Genomic DNA, 15,326 nt, shown 5'->3' on the forward strand with positions numbered 1-15,326 from the left:
AAATCTTGGGTTCAGTAAAGTGTTTGGATTGTGCTCATAGCAAAATTGTTGCATATTATTGTCTGCTTAAAAAAGAAAATACTCACACTGGGAAAATTAAAGACAACTTTCAGCTGCTTAAGGTATGAGGCAACTTTAAAAAAAGGCTGTCAGGCTGTTTGAATTATTATGTTTGATGAAAATGAAGAAAGGCTATGTGATCTTGTTTCTAAATTTATTGTTTCTCTCATACTTCACTCTGCCAACTGCCAGCAGTTCAATCCTGAACAGCTCAAGGTTGGCTCAGCCTTCCATCCTTCCGAGGTGGGTAAAATGAGGACCCAGATTGTTGGGGGCAATATGCTGACTCTGGAAATTTCTTAGAGAGTGCTGTAAAGCGCTGTGAAGCAGTACATAAGTCAAAGTGCTGTTGCTATTGGTATTTCTCCCCTATCTTCATATTCCCTTATACCTGAACAACTCTCAAGATCGACATTGGTTGTCATTTGGAAAGGCTGTAGACCATGTAACTCATCCTCATCATTTCCTTCATCTTCACCATCCTTATCGCTGTCTGATGAAAGCACTGGTGCAGATGAGAGGACGGAGACTGATTCATGCCTAGAGAAGTTACATGAAAATGAGCTTAATTATATAGTAAGTGTAAACATTCTTAATTAAAAATAGTTTTGCATACAGCTCCATTTATATGTTACAAATAAAGGTAAAATCTGAGATTTCTGGAAATTTTTGAATTGGAAAATGAGCATGATTCCAGTTAACATATTTATCTTAAAATCCATGGTCTACCCAAGTACTTGAGCTATATTATTTGATATGAGAAAGAGCCATGAAATAAATCCCTGCTTCTCAGGTTTTTAGAACAAGCAACATCACACAGCTTTGAAACTGCCAAACTTGCCCAGAATGAAAAAAATAATAATATCCACGGAACATTTTGATCTTGAAAAAAATTCCAGCCCACATCTCTGTTGGGATGCTTGTAAAATTCTAAAAATGAGAGTCATAAGTACAATTAAACTTCCCCCACTCAAAATCAATGCTACTTCAAAGCTCTTGAACAGTATTAAATTATGTCATTTAGCCTTTTACTTTTATAATTTTCATTTTAGCACTATTTAGCACTGAAGATGGTGTTTGACTTCGTTGTACGAGGTACAATAAAGTAAACTAACTAATTATAAAAATAAAATCTACAGTCAAAAACTACTACCCTTCTTGGAAAAGAAAAATCAGTTATGTTGAGGAAGATGACAATGTAAACCCATCTACCAATCTCAGTGTTACACTTTTAGCCATAAAACAAGTAAAAAATAATGTTTAAAGTATCAAAGATAAAAGTTTAATTACAGTGCAACTGATAAGCAGGAATTATTGGCACATCATCTGAGCACATTCAGGATGAATACATACATGATTACATCTCTTTTCCAGCCAAAGAACCTAGAGCAGGGGTCGCCAACCTTTTGGACCTCAGGGACCACCAAACTCATTATTTTAAATCCCGGGGACCACTAATGTGAATTTTGACTGACTTGGCTTGCTGACATTGGTGGGAGGGAGAAGGAGAGAGAAAGAGAGATCTGATCTAACCTCGGAGCGCTGGTGATATATTCTCTCTCTCTCTCTCTCTCTCTCTCTCTCTCACACACACACACACACACACACGGATCCCTCACACACACACATACACACACACACACATACACCCTCCAAGGCAGCCCCATTCCTAGCCTGCTTTGAGCACGGTTCCTAGAGGGAGGGGATAAAAAAAGAAAGATCCGATCTAACCTCGAGGGCTGGTGATTTTCTTTCTCTTTCTCTTTCTCTTTCTCTCTCTCCCTCACACACCCCCATCCCCTCCAAGGCAGCCCCATTCCTAGCCTGCTTTGAGCTCCATTCTCAGGCTGCACACAAGGAAAGCAACCAAAGTCTTTCTTTCTTTCTGTCAAACTCCACCAGAAGTGAGTCTTCGCCGGTGCAGCCTCTTGGAGCAGGATGCCTTGCAGGGTCACAAAGACTCATTTCTGGCAGAGTTTGGGGCAGAGAAAGAAAGACTTTGGCTGCTTTCCTTGCGTGCAACCAAAAACAGAAGAAGAAAGAAGCTGAAGAAGCAACCTGGTGGCCAGGCAAGTTCCCCCCTCCGCCCTTTCCCCCCTCCCCTCACTACCTCGTATTGTTCCTAATGCAAGCGGCAGAAGCCTTGTGTTCCTGCGGGCCATGTGGGCGGTGCAGCCTTGTGTTCCCTGCAGCCTGGATTAATTGCTTTGGGAGGTTGGTTGCTTTGGAGTGGCATTTCTTTGTGGACCACCAAAATATTCTCGTGGACCACCAGTGGGCTGCGGCCCACCAGTTGGCGACTGCTGATCTAGAGCAACTAAGCCTATTAGTTCCAAATAATGCCACATGGAAATTCATCCATTCATTTCATGACCACGCATAAGAAAGCCTACAGTTCTACCATCAACTTGTATTTGTCACCATGCAAAGCTCCAGGAATGACAATAATTTGATCTACCAGATTTTCCTACAGTTTACAAATTAACAAGAATGTAAAACTTAGGACTTAAAGGTTATTCAGTTCTTTAATATTTCTTTTTTACAGAAAGAGGAAATTCAGGCTTTCATATTAATAGGCTAATTAAAACTGCAAGTGTCATTTCCATACTACTTACAGTATTTTCCCACTGCTCGGATTTATCCGCAGAACTACATGGCATCCTTCAGGGCAGATTTTAAAAAGAAAGATGGTGGCAATGATGACAGTGTGATCCAAACCTTGTCTCTTGTTTTACATGTAATTAATGTCATACAGCACGCATGTACAAAGGGCAGAGCTTGTTGGTTTTAACCTTCCCTGCAAATCCACTAAGCTGTGTTGTTTTTGAACGCATGAAGGAGCCACAAAGCTTTGGGTAATATTGTGCAGATGTGAGTCCAGAAGCTAATAAGTGACCTGATGAAAAGAAACCACTTTAGTTTATTGGTTCGCAAAAAGAGTTAAGGGGTCTAGGTTGCTTATGAGGCCAAGGGGAGTTTCTAATATCATGCTTCCTTTGATAATGTTTGTGTAGATACTTGCAGGAGAGACTGAGGAGAAGAATGGCAAGTTATAGCGCAGGTAGTAATTCCCTTCCTTAATTGTCATTCAAAACCTGATCCAGCAGCAACTACCTAGCCTATTTTTCCACTGGCTACGTTTAGACACTGAAAATAAATCTGGTGTGGAATGTAGCAAACTTTAAAAACCAATACAACACCTTATGCCAACAGATAAAGGCAGAATGCACAAATTACCACTGCAAGCAAGAGGAAAACCTACGTACAAAATCCACCTGCGCCTTCTACAATTTTGTAAACACCAAACTTAAAGACTCAAGAACCATCCCACCCCTAAAAGGACCAAATGGGAAAGACTGCAATGATGAAGCATCTGTTAAGGCCAATCTCTTCAACACATTCTTCAGTTCAGTCTTTGTAAACAGCAATAGTTCATACCCCACATTTTCTAGTCGTACCACAACTAACTGTAATGACCTACTACATATTGACTTTACAGAAGATAACGTAGAAAAGGCACTACATAACCTAAAACCATCCCTATCTATTGGACCCAATGGATTATGTGCATACTTCTTAAAAAAGCTCTCCTCTACTACAGCAGAACCCCTAAACATTATATATGAGATATCATTCAGAACCAGCTCCTTACCAAACCTATGGTCCTTAGCTACGGTCATCCCTATCTTCAAAAAAGGTGACCTCAGCCTGGTTGAAAACTACAGACCAATCTCACTGTGTTGTGTCACTTGCAAAGTCATGGAATCAATCATTAACCAATTCATCATCCTCCACTTAGAGTCAAACAACCTACTCTCTAAAAAACAATTTGGTTTCAGGAAAAAAATTGTGCTGAAATCTTCAACTCTTACACTGCAAAAACATATGGACTACTCTACTTGACCAGGGTAAAGCTATAGAAACAATTTACATAGACTTCTGCAAAGACTTTGATTCAGTGGTACATGACAAACTACTGTTAAAACTAAACTCTTACAGCATTTCTGGATCCCTTCATAAGTGGATTACTGTGTTCCTGTCAAACAGGCAACTAATAGTAAAAATAGGAAACGCTATATCAAACCCTGCTCCAGTTAACAGCGGTGTCCCCCAAGGCAGCATTCTAGGACCCACACTCTTTATACTCTATATAAATGACCTTTGCGATCACCAAATACAAACTAGATGGATATGATCTCATTGACGATCCTCACTCTGTCAAGGACCTTGGAGTTCTCATATCAAATGACCTAAGCACCAGAGCTCACTGTAACAGCATTGCCAAAAAGGCATTAAGAGTTGTAAATCTAATCTTACAAAGCTTCTCCTCCAGAAATATCGAATTGCTAACTAGTGCATACAAAACTTTTGCTAGACCAATACTCGAATATATCTCATCAGTCTGGAATCCGCACTGCATATCGGATATTAATATAATCAAGCGGGTCCAAAAGTATCTCACGAGAAGAGTACGACACTCCTCTGCTTGCAACAGAATACCCTATATCACCAGGCTTGAGATTTTGGGCTTGGACAACCTTGAACTACGCCGCCTATGGTTAGACTTAAGTGTAGCACACAAAATTATCTGCTACAATGACTACTTCAGCTTCAACCACAACAATACAAGAGCACACAACAGATACAAACTCAATTTAAACCGCTTCAAACTCGATTGCAGAAAGTATGACTTCAGCCACAGAGTGGTCAATGCCTGGAATGCACTACCTGACTCTGTTGTTACATCCTCTAACCCCCAACTCCTTTAACCTCAAACTATCCACTATTGATCTCACCCCATTCCTAAGAGGTCTATAAGGGGCGTGCATAAGTGTACCATTGTGCCTACCATCCCTGTCCTATTGTCCCCATTTATTTGTGCCTATATCCTGTAATCTTACTCATGTTTATACTTATACCTATTATCTTGTAAGTGATTGACAAATTAAATCAAATAAATAAATAAATAAATTTGGGGGTTGTGAGAGAAAACAAGCAGGTATGCTCCTTGCTAAATACCCTTATACCTTCTACTCGGTACACACTCACCTCACACTTTAATTTCACACTTGATTATGGGTAGCAAACAAATGCTGAAATATCATAAAATTTTATCCTGAAACCTTTAATTGATTGTTTACAGCAAGCAGTGCTGTAAAAAAATAAGTGACTGGGTCTAGTCATAACTGTTTATCTTTAAAACCATAACATGCAGGTACTTAAATTCGAAGCAAAGGCAAGGCTAGCATGAATCATTAGCTTCAGGAGGATATTGTCAATATCAAGCTGGCAAGATCAGTCAAGATCTACAGCTGCAGTCAGGCATAAAGCAGTACTGTACAGTATATCCAGCATAAACCCTATAGGAGACAACGATTATTTAGAAATTATTTTATTATTTTGTTTATTTATTAATTTTTTTTGCTTCAAAGCAACATAATTGTTTCTTCTCTTTGAAGAAACAGCATTAAGGAGAATATCTCCTAAGATCACAGAAGTTCCCTCTTCAACTTAAGTATTAAAAGTTACAGAGGTCTGTCCTCTATTTATATCTCGCCACTCTAATTTCCAGCCTGGGATTTGTTTTCAGCATTGAACTAAGCTTATAATCCTTTTATTTTAAATAAGAATACAATCTATTCCAGTTTCTCCCTCAAGCTTTTCCTTAACAGCATGATGTGGAATAAAAGCACACCAAGAGCCATGGTGGCGCAGTGGTTAGAATGCAGTATTGCAGGCTAACTCTGCCCCATAGCCAGGAGTTCGAACCTGACCGGCTCAAGGTTGACTCAGCCTTCCACCCTTTCAAGGTTGGTAAAGTGAGGATCCAGGTTGTTGGGGTCAATATGCCAATACTATAAATCTGTCAGATTGCTGTAAAGCACTATGGAGCGGTATATAAGTCTAAATGCTCTTGCTCTTGCTAAAAGCAGCTACTGATATTGTAGAACAGCTGGCAGTCAAAAACCTTTACCAATCAAACAGCAAAGATCTGTATCATACTCTCTTATAGGGTCCAGATATCAATAGGCACCAAGGCTTAGATGGAACCAAATACCTGCAGTAAATGCATATAGGGCTAAAAATATGATGGCTCTCCAAGGTAAACCAGGAAGGAAACAGGACAAGAAGCATGACTTCTATTTTATTGTAAGGCTATATCATCAGAATCTTGCAAAACTGAAAGTACAAACTGTTAGGTATGGAGAGTAACGGAGACCAGACATCTGACCAGTGACTTCAACTCTTTAATAAAGTAATAGAACATAACAGAGCAACGCTATGGGCAGCAGTAACCCTTTTATAGGGTTAGCTGCTGCCTTATTAACCAATGAAAATGTGCAACAAGTTCAAACTACTAACCAATAAGAATAGTCCCAAAAGTGGCCAATCAGGGACTAGTTCTGGCCCAATCCCAAGTTGTTGTATAAGGACCAATCAAGTGTGCAGGTTTTCAACCCCTAATTTGCATTTAGGTTATTCACTTTTATTGATTCACAACACAAACCTCCCACTTTCTTAGTTTTTTTCTCTGACTTTGAGGCCAATAGAGGGCCCTGTCTCTCTTGTCTGATTGGTTACTATGGAGAATCACTTCCTCCCATTCCCCAAAGTCATCACACTGTCGAGCCCGAAATTGACATATATGTAGCCATTTTATTTAGCTCTATATTTTAATCACACATTCCTTTTCTTTCTTTCTCTTTCATTATAATGGGCCAATACCATACCACATTGGAGGTCCAATTCTGGATGAACAATGCAGATAGATTCCTGCAAAATCTATACTTTATTAAAACTCCCTTTATGTTTATTTGTCTGTTCGTACCCTCAAGCTATCCTAGAGAAATGTTATACTGCAACATTTTTTGAATCAAGGTACCCAACACCTGCTAACCTAAAGAATGTGTAAAAAAAAATCCAGGATCCATTATTCCTATGAATTGAAATTTCTGCAATGTTCAGTTCAGTTTTACACTCAAAGTTGTGGTCACTGCAGCATCTCCTATCCATGGTCATTCATCTAATTTATCTGTTAGCTAGCGTGAAGATGGGTTACCTGATGGTAGAACGGCTCACCTGAAAACCTCAGTTTGGCCACTGGCAATTTCAGAACTGTGGCTTAAAAACTCCACCTTGAAACAAACGTAAGCATAGCAAAAGAGAGACAACCACAAGGTTCTTCATTTAGATGTCCTCACCTACCCATAGTTTGCCTCAGTCTGTTACTGGAGGCATTTATCTTCAATATATCTGCACTTGTTGTGATTCACCATCCCCAAGTGGCCCAGGAGAATTACAAGTGGTGAGAGAGAGGGAGGGAGGGAGGGAGGGGGAGGGAGGAAGGAAGGAAGGAAGGAAGGAAGGAAGGAAGGAAGGAAGGAAGGAAGGAAGGAAGGAAGGAAGGAAGGAAGGAAGGAAGGAATTGAGTCATATAGTTGAAAGGGACCATTTAGGCAATTAAATCCAATCGGTTTAGTTAAGTCCCTTTTTTAAAAAAACCCACATATATGATATTAACATTGAAATGCTTTAAGAAATACATCCTTGGGTAAGTAAGTCAGATGTGGATATGCTATTTATTTTTCCCATATAGTACCAAAGAAACTATAATAATAAATGAAACTATATTGTTACGCAGTAACAGATTTTCTTCCACAAAATACTGGAAAACCAAAATATGTCTGCCTTTGAATTCATGCTATTTAAAGGTGTAGGAAAGAACACTAATTGGACAATGGACATAACCAAAAAAAATCCTTAAAAGGACTTATTTTTTTCACATACAATTCCCATTTTTTAGTTATACGAAAGAAGTAATTTTCACTATATTACTCCTGTCGCTACCAATGTCTTCTTGACAGAAATACTGAGTTCTTTAAGAATACAAACATACCTTTATATGCTCTGAGACTCTTGAGAATGTTTCTAGCATTTTACTGCTATTTATTTTGCTGATGCATTGCTTAAAGTTTAAAATATAAAGGATTAGAAGGAAATAAATAGTAAGTGTTGCCATGACTGTAAATGTCACTGTGTTTGTAGCTGCCAGTCAACCCTTCAGGCCTCACTTTCAGTCCCTAGCCCCATAAGAGAGAGATGTCCTCAGCCAGGCACAGAGTGCATTAACACAGTCCCTTCCTTTTCAGGAGATAGAAAAAGATGATGCCTTTTAAAACAAGGAGAGGAGAGAGGAGAAATCTTTTGAGGGGGTTCCCAATGTTTAATCAAATACTAAAAGGAAAAATGGTATATGCTGTGCTTTTTCTTGACTAAGAAAGGAAAAAGCACAGCATACACCAACTTTTCTTTTAGTATTTGATTAAACTTTGGAAACCCGCTCAAAAGACAAGTTCTTTAAACACTGAGATCAGTAAAGTATTTTGTTGCTGCTGCTGTTTTCCTTGGTGGTGCTTATATTTGAAGTACTGGTATTATCTGTAAAATTTGAACATATGCATATTTATGTATATTTTTTTAAAGTACGCCTTATTAATTTTGTTTAAAGGAGATGACTTTCCTGCTCTTTACCAGATATGGGAGCATGATTTGTTTTCTAGGAAAGATGAACTTATTATTTTATTATTCTTTCCCATCTTCCCTCTAACTGTAACTATCTCATCTTTTTTTGACTATAACTTTGTTGCTTGTATCTTAGTACTTATATTGCTTACTTAGTATCCTAGTATGATTTATTTATTTATTTAAATAAAGTTTTATTTGGGTTTTCACACAAGTAAAACATCTTTTTTGAAAATAGCATGGTCCCGGGTTGAACTTCTTTATACAGACACAAAACTCAATTTCATGCTCCTTTTTGTGTTCTATTCCATATCTTATACTATTCTACATTTTCTATATAGTTTTTCCCCTCTTTTAATTTTCTCAATTTTATTTTGATTATCTCATCTCAATTCAAATCATTATATTTTTACTTTTGTCTGTTCTGTTTCAATTTCATATTATCTTTTCTCATTAAACAATTTTTCTCCTGTAGTTACTAATTGGAGTATGACACCTTTATATCTTTTAATTATATCCATTCAACTCTTATTTAAACTTCAATATATACCTTAAGGCTATGACCTTCAATATAATACATAACTTCCAATTGAATTCTGCTTGGTACATTCTTATAATACACACTATATTCTTTAAAAAAAAAGATTATAAATGTATGTAATTCTAAAGCCTCATTCCATTCCAATTCAATTCTATCATTAATAATCATTAAAATCTTAACATCTTTAACACTTCTTTTCAATTAAATATCATACTTCCTTAAAGACACATATAATCTCCATAATTAATTTTTCCCTTATTTCTCTTCACATATGTTTTGTAAATCATTAAATATTCATTTTGTTACATTTGTTTATTGACAAGCATTCCACTGAATAACAATAGCTATTTTATCAGACATTTTAATCATACATTGTTTCATATTTTCTAAAATTATTTCTATTTCTAATATAACAATACTATCTTATGTACCTTTGCAGAATCCCTTTTTCCATTAAATTTTCACCCATTAGCTCTAAATAGGCCCTGTTTCTCTATATTTTGTTTCTGTCCTTTATAACTTCTTTTCCTTTCTTTCTTCCCTCTCTTCTTCTCCCTCCCCTTTTTACCCCCTTGTCTCTCTACTTCTAATTCTCTCTTCTGCATTTCCCTCTTCTGTTGCTTTCTGATTTTATACTTATTTTTCACTCTATTTTTTTTTTTTTGGAGTTGTTTTTCCCAATCTTAAACTTTTCATTCTCTTTCCCCCCTTTCCTTTTTTCCCCCCACCTAAGATTACTTGTTCATTCTTCTTTGTCGCAATCTTCTTCTTCAATCGTATCTTAGTATGATTTATGTTGATTGCTTATTTAGTATCCTATGACTATCACTAAGTGTTGTATCTTATGATTTATGATGAATGAATGTATTTTTATGATGACTACGATCATGATTTATCACTTATTGCTTGTATGTACACTGAGAGTTTTGCATCAGACAAATTCTTTGTGCGTCCAATCACCCTTGGCCAATAAAGAATTCTAATACTAATACAGCACTAACAAAGGCAATGATATAATTTAACCTGCTTAAATGTCATTTTTGTCAAAAAATTTTGCTATTATAACTTCATTTTTAACTGCAACATTTTTAAAAGACTAGAATCTTTGTAGAACATACAACCTATAGAAAAGTAACTCAGCATCTCTCTCTCTCTCTCCTCATACCTCTTATGAAGAACAGCTCAAGAATTCAGAAAAGAATCCATCAAGAATCTGAAGTCTCAATAAAACATTTAAGGAAGAGGAAAAAATCCTTATAAAAATAGAAGAAAGGGTCCTTGCAATGTTTAATGATTGTTAGCTAAGCATTTTGCCCTAAAACCTGGAAAGGTATTTATCAGCTCAATCCTTTAAAGCAGGGGTCTCCAACCTTGGCAACTTTCAGCCTGGAGGACTTCAACTCCCAGAATTCCCCAGCCAGCTTTAGTCCTCCAGGCTGAAAGTTGCCAAGGTTGGAGACCCCTGCTTTAAACCATACTTTGGAGATGTGGGGATGTGACATTGAGTCATGCACTCCTCCCCCATCCCCATTCTGCTTAATTTCTCAGGTTCCTATTTGTTCTAACAAAGAAATGCACCTACAAAAAGCTTCTTGCAATCAGGAGGATTTATGGCGTAGTTTTTCCACTTACTGAAATGGGAAGAGGCAAGAGTGCAAATCCTGCCCTTTTCCTGCAGCCTTTGATGAGATATTGTCCTAGCAGTTATGGAATTGCAAGAATGGAGAGAACTGAACAACAACAAAAATTGCCATACTCCATTTTTCCTGTAGTGGAAATATTCTGAATGGAATTTTTCCCAGGAATCTCCCATGTGACCAATTAAAACTAGAGTTCTACCAGCGTACTGGATCCATAAGCTATAATAAGCATCACTTTTTTAAAAAATATATTAGTTTATCAAAATATAAAATACAGAAATACAAAGAAAAAAAGAAAATGAGAATATAGGGGGTAGGAAAGAGAAAAAAGTGTAGGGGAAAGGGGAAAAGAAAGAGAAAAGCATTGACTTTTGACTCTTTTTGACGCAGTAGAGTAAGGTAATATAATTAGTGCAACTTTTTTAAAAAAATGCTTTATACTCCAAGCATAGTCTCAAATCAATAATTTAGGACAAATGCAATAATTATATCTATATCAGTCATTAAAGTAAAGTACGATCTAACAATGAGAAGCCACATGTAATATGGGGGAGCAACAGAACAAAATTCAGATCATGGTTTGAACAAATGAACCCATGACTTTTCAGAGGCCTTATTTTGTTTTTATCATTTCATATAACATCCTTATTCCTACAACTTTCTTAAAAAAATGCCTGGTTCACCTTGTGACGTTCTCCAAACATATTATCTACTAAAGTCTGGATTATCCCGCGACATTCGTCATAATCTTTATTGTATAGCAAGTTTAAACAATGAAACTAGAAAGATAATCTCAATCTTATCTACCAAGCTGCAACCTTCATTAAAATACTTGTTTTCAAAATCAAATCCACCCATATAACATCACACACAGTTCTCAGTGTTTCAGCCCCACGTAGTGATGCTCTTGTAATGGCTTACGTTCTTTCAGCAAGTGGCCTCCTGTGATCTCTTCTTCTACAGCAAAACCAGAACCAACCTAGAAACAAAGCTGGCCAAACAGAATGGATCCAGCTTAATCATAGAGGTCTGACCTGTTTTCCAACCAGCTGTTGGGCTGGTATGCCTTAGATGCAACTTTCTAACCAATAGCATGGGACTAAACAAGCCTTGCGATACTGTCAAGAAACCAGGAGTGTCTGATACACGCTGGGCCTTTAAAAAAAAAAAAAAGGCAGAGCAATGCAGCTGCTGGGATGGTGAAGAGCTTGCTATAAAAAGAACACTGCTCCACAGCTCCAGAATTTTTGGCTTCAATCAGGCTTCTCCCAAGCTAAATAAGAACACAGAGGAAAAGGTATTACGGGGTTTTTAATTTCAGCAATGACTCAGGATTAGAAAGCGTCAATCTTATTTCAAATCTATGTCAGATTGAGCACCTCTTTTGAACATACCCAATCCACTTCTTCCTCATTCTGCCCAACTGGTTGCCCGCTCCCCATTACACCCAGGAAATCTCCAATTTAGATTATAAGAATCCCAACAGGCTATGGCTGGCATTATTTTAAAAAGAAGTTAAATACTTTTCACAAAATAGCTTAGGGAAAACTTTGTTTAGGAAGCATGTATTTATTTACTCAATTTCATACCAGTTACTCTGGATGACTCGTATAGGATTGAAAATTTAGATAGAGCTAAAGTGTAATAAATGGACATGATGGGATTCAGGGAAAACAATATACGTCAGCATGTAGGATTGAAAATTTAGATAGAGCTAAAGTGTAATAAATGGACATGATGGGATTCAGGGAAAACAATATACGTCAGCATGTAGGATTGAAAATTTAGATAGAGCTAAAGTGTAATAAATGGACATGATGGGATTCAGGGAAAACAATATACGTCAGCATGTAGGATTGAAAATTTAGATAGAGCTAAAGTGTAATAAATGGACATGATGGGATTCAGGGAAAACAATATACGTCAGCAAATAGCACATCAATCTTGAGGGACAATTAACCCTCTTTCTCGTATCCATGTAAATTAATTTCGACACAAAAAGCCCCCAGTCACTTACTTTTCTATTTTATTTTTTCTGACTTCCATAAGTCTGTCTGCAACTGGATTTTTTTTTCATTCTAAAATAAATCCCAGTAACTGCTAACACATGTGTTTTATGTATTGAGCACACGTATTTAAGAAATATTATTTATTTTTCTATACAGATATTTGGATCATACTATATACATGAACTATCTGCAACAGCATTCAGGGTAAAGGTTTATTAAGAACCTTTAAAGAAAATGAGAAGAAGCAAGCAGATAGGTGAGAGACTAAGAACATCAAACTTAGTTTTCCTATAGTTTTCCTTACTTCTAAATATGAAAAATCTACCCTTCCTTCCTTCCTTCCTTCCTTCCTTCCTTCCTTCCTTCCTTCCTTCCTTCCTTCCTTCTTGTTTGCTTGATAGGACCATTTAATTCATCATGTTCAAAAATGTGATTTGAATAAGATTCAGTTCAATCTTACTGAAGTGACTTTCAAACACAAATAGTTGGAAGATCTAAAATGGACCATTTGGTGGTCCTAGTGTGCATAAATGTGTTCTTCCCAACTGATTCACAACAATCAAGTCATTTTGTGTTTTAATAGAAAGTTACTCAATTCATTTTTCTTGAACAAAATATATAGAACAAAATGCAACTTTGCACATTTTTGAATTTAGTGCTCCAGAGAAAAGGGTTACAAGTGTGTATAGAAAAAAGGTACATACAAAACATATAAAGAAAGCAAAATATCTTAATAAACAGTGCACAAAGACTTTTTTAAAAATATGACTTAAAAAGACAAACATGTAACTCTGACTCTAATGCTATATCCAAATAATGCATATTTTAACCTATATCCAAATAATTTTTTGGATTTGAACAATGCACATTTGAATCTATATCCAAATAATACATATTTGAATCTATAGACAGATAAATGCATATTCATTTTTGTAAACACTTTAAAAGAATAATTCACTGACCTGATCTAGAAATAGCATTAAACAGAACTGAATCTGGAAGAATAAGAAACTGAAATCTGAATATATGGATTTCTTTCCATACCTATTCTCACATTAAAATTCCCACCAAAAATGTCAATATGTTGTAATAATAAACATAGTGCTGTTCAGATAAGAAGACACCTGTCCAAAGATCTCATACTACTACACGGTCTGGTCAGAAAGCTTTTTATGAACTAAAAGCAATACTAACACAATGTCATACCTGGTAAGACCCGCTGTTTTGCCTGGTTGACCTTTTTCTGCTTGTTTTCCCCTTTGCTTCATATCAGCCAGCCGCTGACGCATATTGATGGTCATTTCAGAACTCAGACGCCAAATGAAAATACAACTGAAAGCAGGATGGGGAAAAAAAAATATATTCATTTTGATCCAGGCATCATAGCCTGCTGTCTATATACCTGAGATTCCATCAAGTATCCCCCTATTCCATACCCATTCCCCTATGGACAGTATTTATCTTTAGGCTTCCTATTTTTAATGCTGGCACTTCAAAAGCTATAAGCTACTATGCTAGGGACTCATAGACAAGTGGAAAATGGATACATTAAAAGGCTTATTTTTACTGTCCCTCCCTAAATAAAACCAGCAATTGCACCACAGCAAATCAGTATTTAGGTTCCAGATTTCAACAGCGTAATCTTGGAAGACCTTTGAAGCCATAAAAATGACTCGGGTGAGGAGCATATATGTGTATTTATTTATTTTTATTTATTTTATTTTGTCAAGCGATTGTAAGATAACAGGTATAAGTATAAACATAGTTATGAATACATGAAATGGATACATATAAGAAAAAGAAAAAGAAAAAATAGGACAGGGACGGTAGGCATGTTGGTGCGCTTATGCACGCCCCCTACAGACCTCTTAGGAAAGGGGTGAGGTCAATAGTAGACAGTCTAAGGTTAAAGTTTTTGGGGTTTGGGGAAGAAACCACAGAGTCAGGTAGAGTATTCCAGACATTGACCACTCTGTCGCTGAAGTCGTATTTCCTGCAATCAAGTTTGGTGAGGTTTACCTTGAGTTTATATCTATTGTGTGCTCTTGTATTGTTATGGTTGAAGCTGAAGTAGGACATTGCAATATATAATTTTATGTACTATACTTAGATCGGACTTATGACTGAAATTGTCAGTTGTCCAGCTCAAGAAAGCAGCATTTCATATCCTCTTTTCAGACCTAAAGAATCTCCATTTTAATTTGAAACTTATTGACCAGGAGTGTAAAACAGAAAACGAAGCAGGTGGAATAGTTACTCAAGAACTCTCATTTAAAAATTATTTGCAAATCCATCCCCATTGTTTAAAAAGGGAAATGCTAACTTTCATTTTACAGATGAAATTTAAATAAAGAATATCCTTTCACGTACCTGTCACCAGAAACTGAAATTAAGTGTTTACAGTCATTACTGAACATCATCCCAGTTACGATCTCTGTAAAAAAATCAGAAGAACAAGCCAAACAATTTTTAAAATTTCCTGGTGTAAAACAATAGCCATATGGTAGCTTGGAGATCCTTGGCATTTCTTCTATGATCTTTACACCAGAGGTG

At 36.6% G+C, this 15,326-nt stretch overlaps 1 protein-coding gene across 3 annotated transcripts in view; it reads right to left on the minus strand.

The window, feature by feature from the left end:
- Positions 1-15,326, minus strand: part of MAPKBP1 (mitogen-activated protein kinase binding protein 1) — a 134,761-nt gene that overhangs the window by 20,988 nt on the left and 98,447 nt on the right. For all 3 annotated transcript variants that reach the window (XM_087951674.1, XM_026664608.2, XM_087951673.1), the window contains 3 exons: positions 15,144-15,207; positions 13,980-14,105; positions 452-600 (listed from right to left, as the gene is read on the minus strand). In XM_087951674.1, the coding sequence (XP_087807800.1) occupies positions 452-600; positions 13,980-14,105; positions 15,144-15,207 (339 nt within the window). The remainder of the gene's footprint in view (positions 1-451; positions 601-13,979; positions 14,106-15,143; positions 15,208-15,326) is intronic.

The sequence above is a fragment of the Notechis scutatus genome, chromosome 1, assembly GCF_049901735.1.
Source record: "Notechis scutatus isolate UNSWTSFEM ecotype Mainland chromosome 1, rNotScu1.2, whole genome shotgun sequence".
NCBI classification, from domain to species: Eukaryota; Metazoa; Chordata; class Lepidosauria; order Squamata; family Elapidae; genus Notechis; species Notechis scutatus.